The 20371-nt window shown below is 50.3% G+C and overlaps 2 protein-coding genes across 3 annotated transcripts in view; both read right to left on the reverse strand.

Annotated features, from left to right (window-relative positions):
- arrb1 (arrestin, beta 1) overlaps window positions 1–6789 on the reverse strand; it is a 15389-nt gene extending 8600 nt beyond the window's left edge. Inside the window, exons 1-6 of the mRNA XM_030108284.1 lie at window positions 6503–6789; window positions 2961–2991; window positions 2670–2730; window positions 1931–1975; window positions 1413–1609; window positions 200–259 (exon numbers count right to left, since the gene is read on the reverse strand). Coding sequence (XP_029964144.1) covers window positions 200–259; window positions 1413–1609; window positions 1931–1975; window positions 2670–2730; window positions 2961–2991; window positions 6503–6522 — 414 coding nt within the window. The 5' untranslated portion in view covers window positions 6523–6789. The remainder of the gene's footprint in view (window positions 1–199; window positions 260–1412; window positions 1610–1930; window positions 1976–2669; window positions 2731–2960; window positions 2992–6502) is intronic.
- A 2242-nt stretch (window positions 6790–9031) lies between these two features.
- On the reverse strand, window positions 9032–20103 carry atg16l2 (ATG16 autophagy related 16-like 2 (S. cerevisiae)). 2 transcript variants are annotated; one of them, XM_030108273.1, is made up of 18 exons: window positions 19771–20103; window positions 19389–19446; window positions 19165–19240; window positions 17987–18060; window positions 17634–17885; window positions 17199–17258; window positions 17004–17093; window positions 16720–16773; window positions 16530–16632; window positions 15943–16048; window positions 14750–14820; window positions 14349–14420; window positions 12629–12746; window positions 12419–12524; window positions 11728–11880; window positions 11497–11544; window positions 10895–10996; window positions 9032–10554 (listed from the first exon to the last, which is right to left on the reverse strand). In XM_030108273.1, the coding sequence occupies exons 1-18, from the start codon at window positions 19934–19936 to the stop codon at window positions 10461–10463; spliced, it is 1803 nt and encodes a 600-aa protein (XP_029964133.1). In that variant the 5' UTR covers window positions 19937–20103; the 3' UTR covers window positions 9032–10460. The 2 variants fall into 2 exon arrangements, with proteins under 2 accessions (XP_029964133.1, XP_029964132.1); XM_030108272.1 differs by having other exon boundaries at window positions 16530–16635.
- Window positions 20104–20371: the final 268 nt, after the last annotated feature.

Consider the following 20371-nt stretch of genomic DNA (forward strand, 5'->3'; position numbering starts at 1 on the left):
GACTGGTTCCTGTTGCCTCCTAAGAAATAGTTGCCTTTCCATTGACAGGTGAGAGCCACGTCACTCTGTCACTCCATCATCCTGTCAACACTCAATGTCAATACTTCACCACGTCACAGCACAACAGCGATACGTTACTGCATCCATCATATAAATCCTTGGCGGATCTCCTAGCATGTGCGGCGCCGCCGGGACTCACCTTCCCGGTGTCCTCGGGCCCCGGCTGCAGGGTGACGGAGCACGGTAGGTTCAGGGGAATCTGCAGATACACACATGGATCATGAGTTTATTGAATGTTGGAAGTTATTTATGAAAATTTCAAAATAAAATCGAAGACAGGAAGGAAAGCATGAGACATTCAGGGGACAGAAGAAAGTGTAGGACTTTTCAACGAGCTGTGATCCTCAGTGTCAGTGCGTCCACAGGGTATTTCAGAAAAAAGTCTCAACTCTTCCTCTTCATCTGCTTATTTCCACTGCTTAAAACTGGTCTCAACCAGTTTAAACCTGTTGACATTGGCGTAAACTACTTTAGACTGGTTTAAACCGGTTTAAATAGGTCTAAAGCAGTTTTAACAAAGTTGAAACTCTCAGTAAAAACTGGATAAAACTTGTTTGAACCAGTTTAAATCATTCTAAATTATTTTCAGTGGTGTAGAAATCCTGATAAAAACTGAATTAAACTGGTTTAAATCTGTTTGAATAGGACAAAATCAGTTTCTACAGTGTAGAACTTCTGAGTCAAAACTGGATTAAACTGGTCTAAACCAGTTGAAAGTGGTTTTATCAGAGAGTTTTATGAGACTAAACTAAACTAAAAAGTGGAAATGTAAATGTGTCCAGAAGTTGTTCACTTGTTATATAGTGTTTGAATCAAAATGAAGGACAGAATAAAAGGAAAGAGACAATAAAATTAAACTATGACATGAAATTCATTTAAAACTTTTTATCAGTTCATTGATCCCATTTAGAAGATTGAAAGAGCAGATTGAGCTGCTGGGAATGACCTGACAGGGTCTGCTTCAGCCAGGAAGGTGAAGGGGTAGTTACCTCGAAGGCGAAGGGGTAGTTACCCCGAGGTGAAGGGGTAGTTACCTCGAAGGTGAAGGGGTAGTTACCTCGAAGTGACGGGGTCGTTACCTCGAGGCGAAGGGGTAGTTACCTCGAAGGTGAAGGGGTAGTTACCTCGAAGGTGAAGGGGTAGTTACCTCGAAGGTGAAGGGGTAGTTACCTCGAGGTGAAGGGGTAGTTAACTTGAAGGTGAAGGGGTCGTTACCTCGAGGTGAAGGGGTAGTTACCTCGAAGGTGAAGGGGTAGTTACCTCGAAGGTGAAGGGGTAGTTACCTCGAAGGTGAAGGGGTAGTTACCTCGAAGGTGAAGGGGTAGTTACCTCGAAGGTGAAGGGGTAGTTACCTCGAAGGTGAAGGGGTAGGCGTGCTCCCCGAGCTTCTTGATCAGACGTTCCTGCAGGCGAGTGAGACTCTTCTTCTCCTCAGGAACAGGCGGAAACGCTTGAATGTTGGCCACAAACAGGTCCTTCCGGAACGTCAACCCCAGAACGTCCAGGTCCTCTCGACCATAACGGAACGCACACGTCAGCGTCACGAACACTGAGGATGCAGCAAAACAGGCAGTGTTACCATGACAACAAAAGGACAAGAGCACAACCCGTTCAAGGCAAAGTGGCATTGGAACACCATATCTTCACCAGAGGCTCTGGAAGGATCACCAGACAACCACTAGAGGACCACCAGAGGACCCACCAGAGGACCACCTGGGAACCACCTGAGGACCACCATAGGTCCACTAGTCTCTACTCAGGTAAAAAAACAAGTCTACAGTCAGGTCCAGAACCAGTATCCAGTCAGGTCCAGAACCAGTCTCCAGAGAGGGATTTCCCTTTACAGTGTTCAAGGTGTGATTGTTTGCACCTTTCCTTTCCTTGAGGTACTCTGGGTCGATCAGAACCACGCCATCTGTGAAAAGAAGACACAAGAACTCTGAGACGAGCTTCAGGGTGCTTTCACACCTACTAGTCCGTTAGAGTGGTTCGGTTCGGACATAAATTATTCATAAACGTCGCAGCTGTCAACTAGTTTGGTTCGTATTCACATCACTTGTTTTTGCAGATGAACTATCCTCTATGACCCTCCTGCCCCTTGGTGGCGCTGTTCACACAATAGTGTGTTTTGGGTGACGGAAATGAACCCTGATTGGCCAGCATGTGTGACGTGATGGGCCGCGCGGCTTGCTACGGAAGCCTCCGCCGACCAAAAAGCCTTCTCCACAACAGAGCGGACAGGACCGAGGCCGGTCAACGTTCAGACCAGCAGCAGACCGCACCGAGACCGCCTCCTCGAGGAGGTCTCGGTACGGTTCTTTGTCCTGGACCAAAACTAACTGGTCCGCTTGCACATCAGTGCATACGAACCGAACCTGCAGGAGTTGGGGACTCTAGTGCGCTTCAAGCGGACCAAATGCTGTAGGCGTGAAAGCACCCTCAGAGGGAACGGTTCTTTAGAAAGACGTTCTTTAGAAACACATCACAACAGTAGAGACATGACAGAAACTCATTACGAGTGTTTTCAGTAAAGTGGAAGACCAGCAGAGTGCACTGAGGCCAAGCTATGAGGTAGGGTCAAGGGTCAGGGGTCAGGGGTCAGCTCTCACCGACAGGTTCCACCAGGTCCACGTGGTCCACAAAGTCCCTTTTCCCCAGATACACAGTGAGCTGCGGGACAAACAGGACAACTGTCTCCAATCAGAGCGCAGCAAGCTGTGTCACTTCCTCACTTCACACAGGAAGTCCACTGCTGATTGGTCACAACGACAAGGCCTCAAACACAAGGAGAACATCCATCCTTCCATCCATCCATGGACTCCATGGTGTGTGTGTGTGTGTGTGTGTGTGTGTGTGTGTGTGTGTGTGTGCGTGTGTGTGTGTGTGTGTGTGTGTCACACCTTTCCATTGGGACTGGCCTTCTTAAAGACTCTGAGAACAGAGAGAAACAGGTTTGGTCAACTGCTGTATTTATTTCAGACACACACATCACAACACAGCAACAAAATAACACAACGTCACAGCATCACCACAAGACATCACAAGGACAAAAGACAATGTGACAAGACAGCATCACAACAGCACGAGACAAGACAACAACACAACATCACAACAAAAAAACAACCAAAAAATGAAACTACAACATGTGTCAGTCACTCTGTATCACTTTCACTTCACACAAACTTCCTCAGTATCACTGCGGTGTGTGTGTGTGTGTGTGTGTGTGTGTGTGTGTGTGTGTGTGTGTGTGTGTGTGTTCCTGACAGCAGCGAGGTGTTCAGGTCTTACAGACTGCCAGTTTCTGTTCTCTACATTCTTTTCTTCGTTTCACTGGAACATTTCAAACATTCAAATTTGGAATTTTTACAAACTTTCCGAGTTCCAACAACACAAACCCAAAAAGGAGGCGGAGTCTGGAACAAACTGGAGGGATGATGAAGAGGAGGAGGAGGACGGGATGAGTGAGGACGAAGAAGGACGTGAGTCTAGGGAGACGTCTTCGCTCTTCTCGGTCCGGTTCCTCGGAGGAGCTGAAAGCAGTCGTTCTCCCTTCAGTTCCGTTTACTCAACTTCCACAAGGAAACGCAGCGTTTGTCTTTTCATTTCTGAAAGGTTTCACGTTTCCACGGCAACGGCAGAAACACTGTCGTTCTTCATGACGGGCCAGTACAGTGACTGACTACGCTAAAACCACCAGAACCAAGACGATCTGGACTGGGACCAGGACCAGGGGAAACTGGACCGGGACCAGATTTTCTGCAGTCTACAGCAGACGGAGCTCCAACGATTTCAAAACATTTTGTCTTCAGTGGCTTGAAGAAGTGAATGAAATTTAACGAAATACATCAAAAGTTTAGCACTTTCCCCTGAGCGGCCCTGACCCGGCCCGGCGGTGCTTCCCTCTCGGAGGACGGGTGCTGGGTCTCATGCTGGGCCGGCTCCCAGCGTGGGGTTTGTTGGGCGACCCGGGGCTGCAGAGTTGCTCCGTGTTAAAATTTAATTGGACTAATTGCAGCGGGGAAGGCGAGCGGCTCGGGGAACTCTCAGGAGGACGGCAGCTTTCCCGGTAAGAAGCTGAGTGATGAAGATCCGTGGGCTGAGAGCTAATGGAGGCAAACAACATAATTGATGACAGCGAGGAGACAGAGAGGGGGCGGGGCTTCAACCTGTCAGTCACTCTGAAGCAGAGTACCACATCGCCATCGGAATCCAGGAAGACTCGAACCGGTGACCTCTCGCGGGGCCGGCATCACCTGCTGCTACACCCATGAGTCTAATGGTCAGAAAGAGCGAGGAGGAGGAAAAAATCAACAGTTTGGTTCCCACAATCTTCTTACACCAAATGAGATCTTATTTTCAGAAAGTTTGCAGCTTTTCCACAACAATCCGAGGATCGTTCCAAACACACCGTCCGTCGTTTTCCCTGCAGGAATGAATCTGAACGGAAGGAACCGGGCAGATCTCCAGATCTGAAGCGGCGGCAGGGTCCTGCCCGTCCACAGCCTGGGTTCCGGGTCGGAGCGAGGAGGACTAACGATGTGACGGACAGTCGGAGCCGCTGTATCGATCGGCCGATCGTGGAACACTCAGTGAGCAATCGATCCCCGACTGTTGTGTCAGCTCGGTGTAACAGCAGACGGCTGACGACTGAAGACTCCCCTGACACTGCGAGTGACACCGTGCGTGCACACGCACGCGCACACGCACGCACGCACGCGCACACACGCACACACGCACACACACACACAGAGTGTGATTCTGATTCAACAGCTCAGAATGATTGCCGAGTGTTGATGTGGGTCAAAGATCTGTTGCCGGTATGGATCTGGTGCTGGTGTAGATCTGGTGACGGATGTGGATCTTGTGGCGGTCTAGATCTGGTGCTGGTGTGGATCTGAAGACGGTGTAGATCTGGTGCCGGTGTAGATTTGGTCCTGTTGTGGATCTGGTGACAGAGTGAATCTGGTGACAGAGTGGATCTAGTGCCAGTGTGGATCTGGTGCCGGTGTGGATTTGGTGACAGAGTGGATCTGGTGCCAGTGTGGATCTGGTGACAGAGTGGATCTGGTGCCAGTGTGGATCTGGTGACAGAGTGGATCTGGTGCCGGTGTAGATCTGGTCCTGTTGTGGATCTGGTGACAGAGTGGATCTGGTGCCGGTGTAGATCTGGTCCTGTTGTGGATCTGGTGACAGAGTGGATCTGGTGCCGGTGTAGATCTGGTCCTGTTGTGGATCTGGTGACAGAGTGGATCTGGTGCCGGTGTGGATCTGGTGACAGAGTGGATCAGGTGCCGGTGTGGATCTGGTGCCGGTGTGGATCAGGTGCCGGTGTAGTGTGGAGAGGCAGCAGTGTGTTCCGGCTGCTCTGTATGTGCCGGCGCTCGCCACGGACTCGTTAACATTCCGCTCAGCGCCCGCTCAGAAACACGAGGAGACGACTCAAACACAAACACAAACAGGGAGAGCCGCTCGCACACCGGGAGGCGTCCGACTGTTCCACACCCCGACGACACACACTGTCCTCATCAGAGACGTCCGGCAGCAACTCAACAAACCACAACTTTTGACAGGAACACCTCCTTCGCCTGTCCTCCTGCAGCTGTGTGCTGTCCACCATCTTTGTAGTCTTTCAAAGTATTCCAGTTCTCCCAGTGTTCTCAGCAGCCAAACCAGGTCCGAGTCCAGGTCCGAGTCCAGGTCTGAGTCCAGGTCTGAGTCCATGGACACATCGGTGAAATGAGGAGAGGACAGAATGAACCCTGGTGTTTGAAGATCTTGGACAGACAGAAAGCTTTTGAAGATTCCAAACAGAAGAACGGCTGATTGCCTCATTCCGATCGTCCAGGTGTTTACGTCCACATCTAGAAGTGGAGCTGGGTGTCTGTCCAAAGGGCGATGTCTTTCATTGAGAGGACAGAATGGAGGGCGGAAGCAGGGACGCTGGGACAAGATCCCACCCGCTGATCCACAGCTTGTTGATGCAGGGGAAGCAGCAGCAGCAGAAGAAGCAGACAGTCCACATTCCTCCACAGGACCGAGACGGAGGACCGTCACACAATCCAACTTCCCCTCAGACGACGGCTTCCCTTCGAAGACTCCGGGAGAAAAGGCTTCCAGAAAGAAGTGTTTTGGCGAGAAGTATTTTCCACGTTGAGATCTGGAGATCCACGTCCACATCCGGAGCAGCACTACTTCTAATGGAGCCATTTACCTCAAAGTAATCTGATTACATCTGGCTGAGTGAAGAAGTGTGAAGCTGCTGAGAAACGTCAGAGTGATGGAGGAGCTGACATGATGTTATGTAATGCTAGAACCCCCCCCACACACACACACACACACAGTACACACTCACACACACACAGTACACACTCACACACACACACACAGACAGTACACACACAGGGTGTGTTAGCGCTGCACAGACACAAACATGGATCCTCACCTGGTTCCTTTATCTCCCATCCTGACGACGGCGATGAGCCGAAAGCAGCCGGACGGAGAGGCGATGGAGGAGGAAGAGGAGGAGGAGGAGGAGGGGGAGGGGGGATGCCGTCACCGTGGAAACTGAGGAAAGGATGTCGTGTGTGTGTGTGTATGTGTGTGTGTGTGTGTGGATGAGCTGTAGTCACGCCGTCAAATTCTCAGCAAGAGGAAAAACCTCCATCTGATCGGAGCGCGAGACGAAGAGTGAAGCAGGGATCTGCTCCTCCTCTTTAAATCTCCTCCTCCTCCTCTTTAACCCCCCTTCCTCCTCCTTAACCTCCCTCCTCTTTAACCCCCCTCCTCCTCCTCTTTACCCCCCCTCCCCCGCCTATCATTAGCTGTGAAATGTGTCCAAACATGAGACGCCCGGAGGACGGATTGTCTCTGTGTGCCTTGAACGTCACGCTCAGCTGGGCTCTGACCTCCAGGAATCAGCCCTCCTGACGGATCATCGATTGACTGAAGAACTCTCGCTGTCCAGCCATGACACGATGAAACCACTGAACCTGCATGTGACGAGCATGTTTGTTCAGACTGATGCTTTCTTCTCCTCTCAGGACTGCACACAAGTTTCCACGGCAACAATTTCTATTGAAAATGACAAACTTCTGTTTCTTCTGGGGTCCGGTCGCACGACGGAACTCACAGTTGCTGAAAACACCGTCGTCTCCATGGAAACGGTAGAAATGCTGCTCCCGGTCCTGATCCTGGTCCTGGTCTTGATCCTCATACTGGTTCAGGTCCTGGTCCTGCTCCTGGTCTTGGTCCTTGTACGGCTCCTGGTCTTGGTCTTGATTGTTGTCCTGCTCCTGGTCTTGATCGCTGTACTGGTCCTGGTCCTGCTCCACTTCCGAGGCAAACCGTTGTTCTGGACAATAACATTTGTGTTTTCATTACAAAAACAACCAGCAGTGAAACCTGGCAGCCCGCGGTTCTCACTACACCGTTTTCGGGTTTTTTGTTTCCATGGAAACGGACGTCATTGACGAACGTCATGTAAACGTGAAACGTTCCTGAAACGAAAATGCAACAGCAGCGAGAGTCCAGGTGGCGCGTTGCCGTGGAAACGGGGCGTGTCTGGAGGCAGCAGCTGCGGCCGGATCCTCGTTAGCTTCCTGGTGTGAAGCGCTCGCAGCCACCAAGCTGCTCCTCTTCCTCACCTCCTATTTTTAGTGGAAACGCCTTCCAGGGAAAGACGTCCGGCGAGTTCAGACCAACCAGACCTGATCGGACCGGTCCACCAGGGAGCCTGGACCACGTGGAGACCGAGGTCAGCCGACTCAACGGAGGGACAACAGGCTCCGCCCCCAAACCAGCTCCGCCAGTACGGTCCCGGACTGAGTCCTGAGTCCTCATTCAGAACCAGCTGCAGTCTGGGTTTAAAATGTTCCACTCATTCTGAACTGGTCCCATGATGTTTGAGTCCCTGCTGGGCGGAGTCTTGCACGGCAGCTCTTCTCCACGCGTCCGATTGGTCCACAGACTTCACGACGGAACGCCGACACCGGGACAGCAAAGAGGGCTCCGGATCGGTTCTTACAGACTTTCATTCTGGATGTTTATCAATGACTCAGTTAAAGCCGGTTGTCTCGCGTTCACTCTCTCCCTGCTTCAACACACTCAGGCTCTGCTCGGTGTTCGAGGACAGAACCATCAGGTCCAGGTGTGTTGAAGCAGGGAGAGAGCCTGAACATGCCGGACAGAGCCTTGATCCGAACATTAACAACAGGAGAACATGGACAGAACACCAAGTCCGATTGTTTTACCAGTGACTGTCAACTCTAAAACCACCAAGTCCAGGAGAATCTGGACCGGGACCAGGACCAAGAGAAGGACTCGGAGTCACGATACTCTGGAGGAAAATATTGTCCTTACTGTCATCTACTGACCATGTGCAGACTGGCTACAGTGGTGACCAGGACCAGGACCAGGATCGGGACCAGGAGCAGCATTTCCATGGAGACGCAGTTAGAAGGCGACTGAGTTGTGTTTTGGGATTAGCCAACCCTGACCCGTGACTCTGACACTGAAACCGTCCTTGGAGGGTTTCGGATCAGATGGGATGAAGACTTCTGAAGACTTCAGACCTTGAATCAGCTTCCTTCATCGGCGCCTTGCTTCGGTCCGTCACAGTAAGATCTGTTTGTAATGTGGCGAAATGTTGAGCTGAAGGTGATCGACACGTTCCAAGCCTCTTTACCTGCTGCTGGCTGAAGTCCTGCGAGTCCAAAACACTTGAACCCGGAGGCGACGTCCCTCCACCGAGGAACCGGGGTCCCTGTTCGTCTCCGTTGACGTGACAACGGTGATTTAAAAGTTGTGTTGGTGCTGTGTTTGACGGGTACCTGACTACTCCTGAAGCGTGTGAACCCAAAGAAGAGTTTACTGCACATTGAATCGCCCTGCAAGGGACAATGAATAAACTGAACTGAACTGAACTGTTTTAATATCGTTTCAAAAATAAACAGTAAAACAAATCAAAAGTACATTTAAAAAAAAAAAAAAACTGGTCAAATTGAGTGTAAAGTGAAGTCTGTGCTTCTTGTTTTTCTCTGCATAACAACATGACGACCATGTTCTCATCGCTCCAAACATATTTAATATCATTGTTTACATTTGTGTTGTTTAAAGACCGTCGGCCAATCAGAGGCGGAGCCGGCCGCGACGTCACGTCGTTAAAATGAAGCTGGCATCGTTTCAGATCACATCAGGAACATTCACACCAGAAAAAACACCAACCAAACTTTAAAAAACGCATCGATGTGCCATCAGACACGATAAATACAAACTCCCCAAGATCCTCGGTTAAAGTGTCGGGAAGCAACTTTCGGCTGTAAACAAGACAATACCGTTGAAACTCGCCCCGTTAGCTGAGGAATGTACCGCGGCTAACGGGGGAGGCAGCAGCGCCTGGCTAACAGGAGGCAGCAACGCTCGGCTAACAGGAGGAAGCGGCGCTCGGCTAACAGGAGGCAGCAGCGCTCGGCTAACAGGAAGCAGTGGTGCTCGGCTAACAGGAAGCAGTGGCGCTCGGCTAACGAGGGAGGCAGCAGTGCTCGGCTAACAGGAAGCAGTGGCGCTCGGCTAACGAGGGAGGCAGCAGTGCTCGGTTAACAAGAGGCAGCAGCAGTGCTCGGCTAATAGGGGGAGCGGTGGCGCTCAGCTAGCAACAGCGCTTGGCTAATAGGGGAGGTAGCAGCGCTTGGCTAACAGAAGGCAGCAGTGCTTGGCTAACAGGAGCCAGCCGCCGTCGTCGGCAAATGGGAGGCAGCGGCGCTCGGCTAACAGAGGAAGCGGCAGCACTCGGCCAACAGGAAGCAGCGGTGGTCGGCTAACAGGAGGCAGCCACGCTCAGCTAACAGGTGACAGCGGTGCTCGGCTAACAGAAGGCAGTGGCGGTCAGCTAACAGAAGGCAGTGGCGGTCAGCTAACAGAAGGCAGTGGCGCTCGGCTAACAGAAGGCAGCGGCGGTTGGCTAACAGGAAGCAGCGGCGCTCAGCTAACAGAAGGCAGCGGCGATCGGCTAACAAGTGGCAGCGGCGCTCGCCTCAGTTCCTCATAACACTTTGCACCAGCAGGTGGCGCAGTGAGTGACTTTCCCTCCACTCCAAGAACAGAAGATGAAGAAGAAAGAAGGAAGTGCAGACTCAGTACGTTAAAACATTTTTCCTCTTCTTTACAGACTCTTGAAGAAAGTTTTCGTCTTCCCTTTAAGGTCCCTGAAGGTCGAAGGTCGTCCTTTAGTCACTCAGTCGGAACTCTTTCAGGTTTCCCGTTTCACAGGAGCAGCAGGCCGAAAGGCTCAAACAAACCAATGATCTTCCCTTTTACAGCTCTCAGGTCAGTTCGTGGCGCCAAGGCAACGCTGTGGCCAGCGATCCGTTTCCAGGACGACTACCTGCTTTCCATTGGCTCAGTCAGATGTCGCTCCACAGGACGGCCCGCCGGCTTTTATCCACGCTGACGACATACTCGCCAGAAGGAGACCAGGAGAGGGCGCTGATGGACGAGCTAAGAGGAGCAGCAGATGTTAGAAGGGCGAGCTTCGTCTTCGCTAAACAGATATTTGATAAATCAGAGTGAAACAAGTCTTCAGTACGGAAAACATTTGGAATCTAGAAAAACAAGCTGACTGGAAGCAAGCGGAGACATTTGGACAGACGTTTGTCTCGATGTGAGGGAGTGAAGTAGATCAATCTATTCCAAATAAAGCAGAGTTCCTTCCACTCAGAGTGCTGATGACTGCTGGAGTTCCTCAGGGAAACGTTCTCGATCCTCTGGACATCTCTCTCTCTGAACTGAAGCCGACCGGTTCCAGACCAGAGGAGCTGATTGGTCCTGGTTCTCATACCTGTGTTTGTCGGAGAGGCGGGTCTCCAGGTTTCCTGAGGAGACGTCCCAAACGTAGACGGCGCCATCTGCTGACCCGACCGCCACGTAACATCCATCGGGACTACAGAGAAGCCGGGAGATACATGCTAACAGATGCTGACGGAACAGAATGCACAGAAACTGGGAGATACATGCTAACGCATGCTAACGGAACAGATTGCGCAGAAACTGGGAGACACATGCTAACAGATGCTAAGGGAGCAGACTGCACAGAAACTGGGAGAGACATGCTAATAGACGCTAACAGAATGAATAGCACAGAAACTGGGAGATACATGCTAGCAGATGCTGACAGACGCTGACAGATGCTAACAGGACGGACTGCAGCTCGCAGGAAGCTTCTCTGTCTGTGGAACATTTGAAAAGCCTGAAGCTCAAGAACACTTTCCTCATGTTCAGTTTCAGTAGCAGTTTCATACTCACACACAACAAATTGTGTGTTTGCGTTTGAGTTTTCAGCTGTGTCATGTTCTGTTGCGGAGTTCCTCAGGGATATGTTGTGGATCCTCTGACGGTTTGTGTTGTGACAGAATGTTAGTGTTTGAGACGTGTCAGGCTCACCTGATGACCGCCTTCGTACTGTCACTGCCACATTTGAAGCCCTCAGCTCTGAGACACACACACACACACACACACACACACACACACACACACACACACACACACACACACACAGAAACCTACAGTCAGTCACTGGATTAACGTGTTCATATTTAAATCAAACACACACACACACACACACACACACACACACACACACACACACACACACACACACACACACACACACACCTGAAGCAGAGCCGCTGCAGGCTCCACCTCCTCAGGTCCTGGATCTGCAGGCAGTCGTCGCGGCAGCAGCTCAGCAGGAGGCGCTGGTCGACCCCGAGGTCAAGCGAAGTGACTTTTCCCTGAGCAGGAAGTTCCTGGATGCAGCCCGCCGCCCTGCAGACGACACAGCTGCTGATCACTGAGTCTGCCCACCAATCAGAGAGCAGCGTGAGGTCACGGTGTGAAAACTGACCAATCAAAGAGAAGCGTGAGGTCACAATATGGAAACTTTTCCAACAACATAGCAGCAACTGAGGGAGATTTGGAGTCACTGTGGTAACAGTCAGGTTCTCAGCTGTGTTCTGATAAATGGTGTTTCCATTGCTTGAACCCGGGAGCAGTGGGCTGACCTCCTCAGCGGTCTGGAACCATTGCCATTCTGTATGTATGCATTTTGACCTACTAGGGCTGCTGTAGTGCAGACGGACTCAAGGCATTGTGGGTAATGTAGCTGATGTTCAGAGTCATCGTTGAGCAAACAGCTGATTCTTCGTGAAAATTCAGTGCTAGTATAGCATTATGTCTCCGTCAGTCATTATTATATGATAGAGCATCTTCCTCCTCTAACATCCAGATTATAGAGCATCTTCCTCCCAGTATGCAGTAATAATAGAGAATAAACGGGAATAACTGTAATCCCTGCGAGCTCCACCTGCTGTCCCACATTCGGATCTTGGAGTCGAAGTGTCCGCTGATGATGAAGTTGTCAGAGGAAACCACGTCGCTGCAGTACGACTTCACTTCCACCTGCCGCACACCTGAGAGGAGAAGACCGCTGTTTAACACACGCACCCAAACGCACACACGCACACACACACTCACACACTCACACACTCACACACTCACACACTCACACACTCACAGGCTTCTCTGTGCAGGTCCCACAGCCGGACAGTCCGGTCGGCGCCACCTGTCACCACCTGGTGGAGACCGCAGAACCTGGCCGCCGTCACCTTCCTGCTGTGACCTGTGAGAGTCACCTGAACCAGAGGGACAGGTGAAAACAGGAGGGACAGGTGAGAACAGGAGGGACAGGTAGAACCAGAGGGACAGGTAGAACCAGAGGGACAGGTGAAAACAGGAGGGACAGGTGAGAACAGGAGGGACAGGTAGAACCAGAGGGACAGGTAGAACCAGAGGGACAGGTGAAAACAGGAGGGACAGGTGAGAACAGGAGGGACAGGTAGAACCAGAGGGACAGGTAGAACCAGAGGGACAGGTGAGAACCGGAGGGACAGGTGAGAACAGGAGGGACAGGTAGAACCAGAGGGACAGGTAGAACCAGAGGGACAGGTAGAACAGGAGGGACAGGTGAGAACAGGAGGGACAGGTAGAAGAGGTAGGACATGTCTCCTGAGCATCAAGGATTCTTTAGCATACGGAAGAGAGAAGTTTGTGTTCTGTTAACTGATGTCTTTCTGCAGAAGAAGGAACAGTGACATCAGAATAAAATCTGTTTACATCTGAGCCAAACCGAGTTAACCTGAACCTGAGCTAACCTGAACCAGAGTTAACCTGAACCTGAGCTAACCTGAACCAGAGTTAACCTGAACCTGAGCTAACCTGAACCAGAGTTAACCTAGACCTGAGCTAACCTGGAACTGAGCTAACCTGAACCAGAGTTAACCTAGACCTGAGCTAACCTGGAACTGAGCTAACCTGAACCAGAGTTAACCTAGACCTGAGCTAACCTGGAACTGAGCTAACCTAGACCTGAGCTAACCTGGAACTGAGCTAACCTGAACCAGAGTTAACCTGAACCTGAGCTAACCTGAACCAGAGTTAACCTAGACCTGAGCTAACCTGGAACTGAGCTAACCTGAACTAACCTGGAACTGAATGAACATGAACCTGAGCTAACTTAAACATGAGCCAACCCTAACCTATCTGGATCTGAACAAACCTGGACCTGAACTAATTCCAACCTAGGCAAACTTGAACCTGAGTTAACCTGGATATCAACTAACCTGCATCGGAACTAACCTTGGCCTGAGTTAAGCTAATCTGAACTAATCTGGACCTGAGATAATCTGAGATAACCTGGACCTGAGTTAACCTGAGCTATCTTCAACCTCAACTAACCTCAAACTGGGCTAACCTGAACCTGACTTAACCTCAGTTAACCTGAACCAGTTGGATAACATTCAAACCAGAGACATGTGCTACGAAGCTGGTTATCGACTTGGGAGTTCATCCAGGTCTAGACTTGGTCAGTGTGCATTCAAATTAAAAAGGGGCGGAGTTTACAGCATCTGACCAATCACAAATCCTGCCTTCCTTAACCATGGAGAAGCAGACAGTTATTCTCCAGGAATATGAAGCATTAAAACATCTTCCAGGACGAAAGCAACACAGTAGCTGCAACATAAACCAGGAAGGAATTCTGGGAGGAAACTGGAGACTCTAAACGTGTTACTTCTACGGAGAACACTCTGATCACTCAGATTCACCTTATGACTTTACACAGAAAATCCAGCTTCATGGTACAGACCGCTAAACCTGAGCTAACCTGGTCCACTTGGACAACATTCAGACCAGGTGACGTGAGCTCAGAGCATGATGGGAAAGTTTGCCTCGGCTACCTTGGGAATGGAGTCATCGAGTCGCCACAGCAGCGCCGACTTATCGTACGACGAAGCGAGAACCCTCGAGCCCTGAAACAGAAACACGCAAGATCAGAATAACTCCATTCATTCAGCGTCAAATTAGCTCAAGTTTACAGGAACTCAGCTTTCGGCAAACTCAGGCTTAAGTTAGCCCAGGTAGAATTTAGCTCAGGATTACATTAGCATGATAGGTTGAGCTAGGGTTGGTTTGACTCAGAACGAGTTTGAATTATCCCAGGTTTGTATTAGCCCAGACTTAAGTTGGCAAAGGTTTGAGTTAACCCAGGTTTGTGTTATCTAGGCTTTCGTTAAACCACGTTTGATTTAGCCCAGTCTTGAGTAAACCCAGGCTTGAGTTAGCCCAGGTTCAGGCTGACCGTGTGGTCGAAGTCGATGCAGGTGATTCCCTCTGTGCTTCCGTCCAGCGTCGCTCTGTGAGTCAGCGACCCTGACGACAGAAGAAGTCACATGTTTAGCATGTGCAGCGGCTAGCATTAATGCTAGTGTTAACACCAGAGTCCTGCACTGGGTCGTCCCCGCAAAAACAGCTGATTTGCGGGTGGTTTTTAAAAGCTTTTTTTTCTCGGGTTCGGATCTGAGTGGGAAAAATAGCTTGCGGGTCGGGTTGCGGGTTGTAGATTGACTCATGAGAATCAATATAAAATAATAATAAACAAAATAAAAACGTTGTGACGTGATCCATCTGCTGCGACTGTCTGCAGCTGCACCGCGGCTCCTCTGCATCCATTTCCGGGCTTTTCAGTGAGTTGAGCAAACTACAGAAAACTATCTTGGTCATTATTTACTCTCTGAGGGTCGCTTCGCTATTTTGTGACAGTCATTGCCTCAGCTGTTCAATCGCGTTTCGCCATCTAATAACACAATTTGTGATTGGACGAGAGCATCAAACCGTCCGCCGCCATCTAACAAGCGCCACTTCCAAAACAGTTAATAGCTATTTAGATATTTGAGAAATGAATGGATAAAACGTACAACTATCACTTTGTAATGTTCCTGAAGTGTTCAAACATTACAGTAATTCCCTGATGGATTACTTTTCTCCTCGATGGATTCTAAATATGTCACGGCTCGTAACTGCTGAACGCCGCTCAAGTCTGGACAGAAAGTAAGTCTATTACACACGTAAAGTTACCTTTAAGAGATTAAAAGTTTAAAAGCATTAAACGTAACAAACGAGTGTTTTTACAGTTGTATGGGAGAAGAACAGCAGGGCTGATGATTCAGGACTGAAGTCAGGCTTTATTGGAAGAGCTGCTTCATTCAGGTGTTATTTAGTCACTGGCAGCTGAACTGTGGCGATGTGCTGTATGCATGCAGACACTGTGACCCAAAATGATTACTTTAAATACGGGTTCCGGGTCGGGCTGCGGGTCGTGTTTCAACGGGTCGGATCGGGTCGCGGTACTCATCGAGCTGATGCGCGGGTTTGCGGTTCGGTTGGGGGTTTGTACGTCCCCGGGTCGGGCCGGGGCGGGTCTTGAAAATCGGACCCGTGCAGGACTCTGGTTAACACTAACGCTAACGCTAATGCTGACATGCTAACACTGACCTGTTCGAACCTCCCACAGCTTGAGGAGCCGGTCAGTTCCTCCGGTGGCCACCAGGGCGGAGCTGGAGCTGAAGCGCACTGCGTTAATGCCTTGATCATGAGCCTCCTGACACACACACACACACACACACACACACACACACACACACACACACACATACACACACACACACACAGTTATTTGATAATAATGTGTAAGAAGCTAATTAAAGTTTATTTATGTGGAACCTTTCTCAGATAAAGATCACAAAGTGTTAAACAACAATAGAAGCAGACAAGTCAGTAATAGTACTAGTAGCTACCTAAAGTAGTTGGTTGTACCTAGTAGAACACATGGTAGTAATAGTTGGTAGTAGTTAGCAGTGTTGAGTAGAAGTAGTTAGAAGGGTTAGGGCTAACTAGTTATGAGACGGCAGCAGTAGTTGGTACTAGTTTGCAGTAGTCATTTTGTTAATTAGCTGAAGGTACCAGATGTTAGTAGTAGTTAGCCGTAGTCAGCAGGAGTTAGTAATAGTCAGTAGAAGTTAACAGCAGTTAGCAGTAGTTAGTGGTAGTTTTCAGTAGTTAGTCGCGGTTAGCTGTCATACCAGGACGTGGAGCGCTCTTGCAGGGACTCTGGCTGAGTAACAGATCCTGGCAGGAAACACAAGATCCTCATGTCGGCTGCAGACCGAGTGGCCCCGCCTCTTCCTGCTGACATCACACATCCATAACGCCACAGAAGGCTGTGATTGGTGGAGAGCTGTGACATCACTGATGACAGAGAAAGAGACTCACTCGAAAAGTTCCTTCAAGGACGAGAAAATCCTCGGAGACGAGACGGACGCAGACCTGGAACACAACGTCACAACTATGTCAGAACGTCGGTACTTATGCGACTGTGTCTCCATGAGAACCACGTCAGGTCTGCATTAGAACCACATCGGTTAGCAATTAGAACTGCCTCAGTTCTGCATTCAAACCACGTCAGGTATCCAATAAAACCATATCAACACTCCGTGAGAACTTCACCATTTTCCTCAATGTTTTGTCTGTGTGTCTGTGATGCGTTCGTGTTCCACCTGAAAAGCCGGATTCTGCGGCCGTCACTCGGTTCTTCCAGCGTTTCGGGTTTTGGAGAAGTCGATCTCGAAGTCGGAGCACTGGACGAGCTGAAGGGACAAAACAAGGAGAGATTAAAAAAACAAAAATAACAAGCCGTGACACAGACGAAAGTCTGAGTCCATCAAGGTGATGTCATCGTCAGCTGACCTCACCTGTCCTCGGTGACCTTTGACCCTTCTGCGGTCAGCTCCTTCCTCAGGTCGGCTCGAGCTCTGCGCAGAAACAGCATCACATAGGAAGTGTTCCGGGACGGACTGAGGAATGCTGGAGTCGACACAGCTCTGGAGCGAATCCTGGGGTTAGCTGGGGAATGATGGGGCATGATGGGGTGCCCCTGGGTATCTGTAGGTATCTCATGGTATGTCGGGGTATTTCGAGGTAGTTGTAGTGCCTCAGGTATTTTGGTGTACCTCTGGATATGCTGGTTTATGCTGGGGTACGTGGGGTACGGTGGGTTATGTCTCGGAATGTTGGGCTACTTCGGGAGAAGTGGAATTTATTGGGGAATATCAGGGAACTTCGGGGCACACTAGGTTATGTTGGGTTATGTCGGAGTACCTAGGGGTACGTTAGGAATGCCGGGGTACCTGGAGCGGCGCTCGTTGTGGATGTTCATGCGGGCCGCCGCCTCCTTCTTCAGGTGGATCATGTCCTCCAGCAGGGTTCCTCCTCGCAGGTTCTCCTCCCTCAGCCTGGACTCCACTTCCTTCTGACGCTCCAGCAATTCGTCGTACTCCACCTTCAGCGCCGCGTTCTGCTCCTCCAGCTGCTCCACCCGCTGCTGCAGCGCCTGCTGCACACCAAGCGCTCCCTCCAGCCGCTGCCGCTCCTCCATCAACCTGGGGGTGAAGTCAGAGGGGTGTGTGTGTGTGTGTGTGTGTGTGTGTGTGTGTGTGTGTGTGTGTGTGTGTGTGTGTGTGCGCGTTTGTGTGTGTCTCACCTGGAATTTTGCTCGTCCACAAGACATTGTTTGGTTTTCAGCTGCTGCTGGCGTTCAACCACTTGATAGGCCAACTGGAAGGACAGAGATGAACAGTAACCAAGCAACCAATCAGCCAACCAACCTCCCAAGCAACCAAACCAACCAGCTCATTAACCAGCTAACCAACCAACCAACCAACCAAACTAACCAACTCATTAACCAGCTAACCAACCAACCAACCAACCAACCAAACTAACCAACTCATTAACCAGCCAACCACCCAAGCAACCAAACTAACCAGCTCATTAACCAACCAACCCAAACTAACCAAGTCATTAACCAGCCAACCAACCAACCAGCCCACCAACGAACCAAACTAACCAGAAAACCAACCAACCACTCAAGCAACCAAACTAACCAACCAGTCAATCACCCAAGCAACCAAACTAACCATCTAACTTACCAGCCAACCAACCAACCAACCAACCAACCAAACCAGAAAACCAACCAACCACCTGAGCAAACAAACAAATCAACTAGTCAATCAAACTAACCAGTCGCCTAACCATCCATCCAACCAACCAAGTAACTAAACTAATCAACTAGTCAATCAAACTAACCAGTCAACCAACCAACCAAATAATTAAACTAACCAACTATTCAATCAAACTAACCAACCGACCACCAAAGCAAGCAACCACAATAACCAACCAACCAAAACACAAAAAACAGCAGCAGGTGTTATAACCAAGGTTAACCAGCTGGTTTGTTTGAAAATGTTCTCCTTCACCAGAAGTCAGCTAGATAAAATCACACAAACTGGCAGTGCTGCCACACTAGTTAACATTGGTTTGGTGAGTCCTCTTCAGAACCGACGGTGTCAACTGAACTCTGTTAACCAGCTGCTTCCATTAACCCTTATTTGTCTGGTCAGTGTCAGTGCATCTTCAGTTAACTGGTTGGTTTGTGGCTTGCTTCAGTTAAACTAGCTGGATTATGATAATTATAACCATAGTTAAAGCAGCTAGTTTCAGTTACTTTGTGGTGCACCGACAAGTGAATAGGGCAAATGGTTAACTGTTGTGTCAACCAGCTGGTTGTATTAACCTGTAGGCTGAGTTAACCAGCTGGTTAGTTTAACCTGTAATTTGTGTTAACTGGCTGGTTGAGTTAACCAGCTGGTTATCGCCGCTCACCTCTCCACTGGTTTTCTTCAGCAGGTGGTTCTGATGCAGCAGACCTGTCAGCGAGCTGCTGTCAGCCAACGGATGTCTGGGTGCACAAAACAAACGCACCTCAACAACAGCACAGGTCCAGCACAGGGCCCCGGAGGAGCAGGTCTGGACGGGACGGGACGGGACGGGGCGGGGCGGGGCGGGGGGGGGGGGGGGGGGGGTAACCTGAGGTGAGCCGAGGTTACCTGGTGGTGATGTTCAGGATTCCAGAGGTCAGACTGGTTTTTTCTAGCAGCCGAGAGTCTGTGAAGGAGAAAAAGAAATCAGGAGCAGAATTCAGACAGGAGCGTCACAATCAAACCTGAACCGAGACCAGAACCGAAACCAGAACCGAATCTTGGACCTCAGACCAAACAGTCTCTGCTGCCCCCCAGTGGACAACAGCACCAGACCATCTTCCTCAATTTCTTAGAGGAAAAGTAACAAAAAAGTCTAAACCAGCTTAAGATCTGACCCCCATTCCCTTGAGCGAACTGCCCCCTCCCTTAAATTGCCCCTGTGGTTTGCCCTCCTCAGTGATTTTTCTGCCCCCCCCTCTCGCGGCTGAAACCTTCCGGGTCTCCGTACAGAAGCGGATCAGGTCCTGGAACATGACGTGCTGGTTCCGGTCCCGGTGCTTGAGCTGACAGATGATGTGGTCCCTCCAGGGCTCCGCAGACCTCCGGATCCCGGTCTGGATCCCGGTCTGGATCCCGGCTCCGACTCGGCGGGCGTCGGCCGCCGCAGCGGCCATGTTGGTCCGGGCAGTCCGGGCGGACAGTCCGGGCAGCCTCACGCTGCTCCGCGCGGACAGACGCTCCCCGCCGGCCCGCAGTCAGCGGAGGGTCCGAGGCGGGGCTTCAGCCGCCATGTTGTTGCCGATGTTTTTCTTCTTCTTTTGTTTTTCTCTAACTTTTTTCTTTCCGGACGTTAATCGGGTGGGGGCGTGGCTTAGACGCCATGCACCAATCACTGCACGGTGCGCACGACTTCCTGTTTGACATTCACTGAGACACGCCCCTGACGGTGACGTCATCAGACACCGCAGGCTTCGGTAGACGAAACAAAAACGAAAGAGAAACTTGAACGAGGCTGAAGGGAGAAGTTTATCTGATGATCAGACATTTATTGACCTCAGTTCAGGCAAACATTACATGCTTACACTAAAGAAAAAAAGTGTCTTAGCTTT

Source organism: Salarias fasciatus, chromosome 14, assembly GCF_902148845.1.
Source record: "Salarias fasciatus chromosome 14, fSalaFa1.1, whole genome shotgun sequence".
In the NCBI taxonomy this organism is placed as follows: Eukaryota; Metazoa; Chordata; class Actinopteri; order Blenniiformes; family Blenniidae; genus Salarias; species Salarias fasciatus.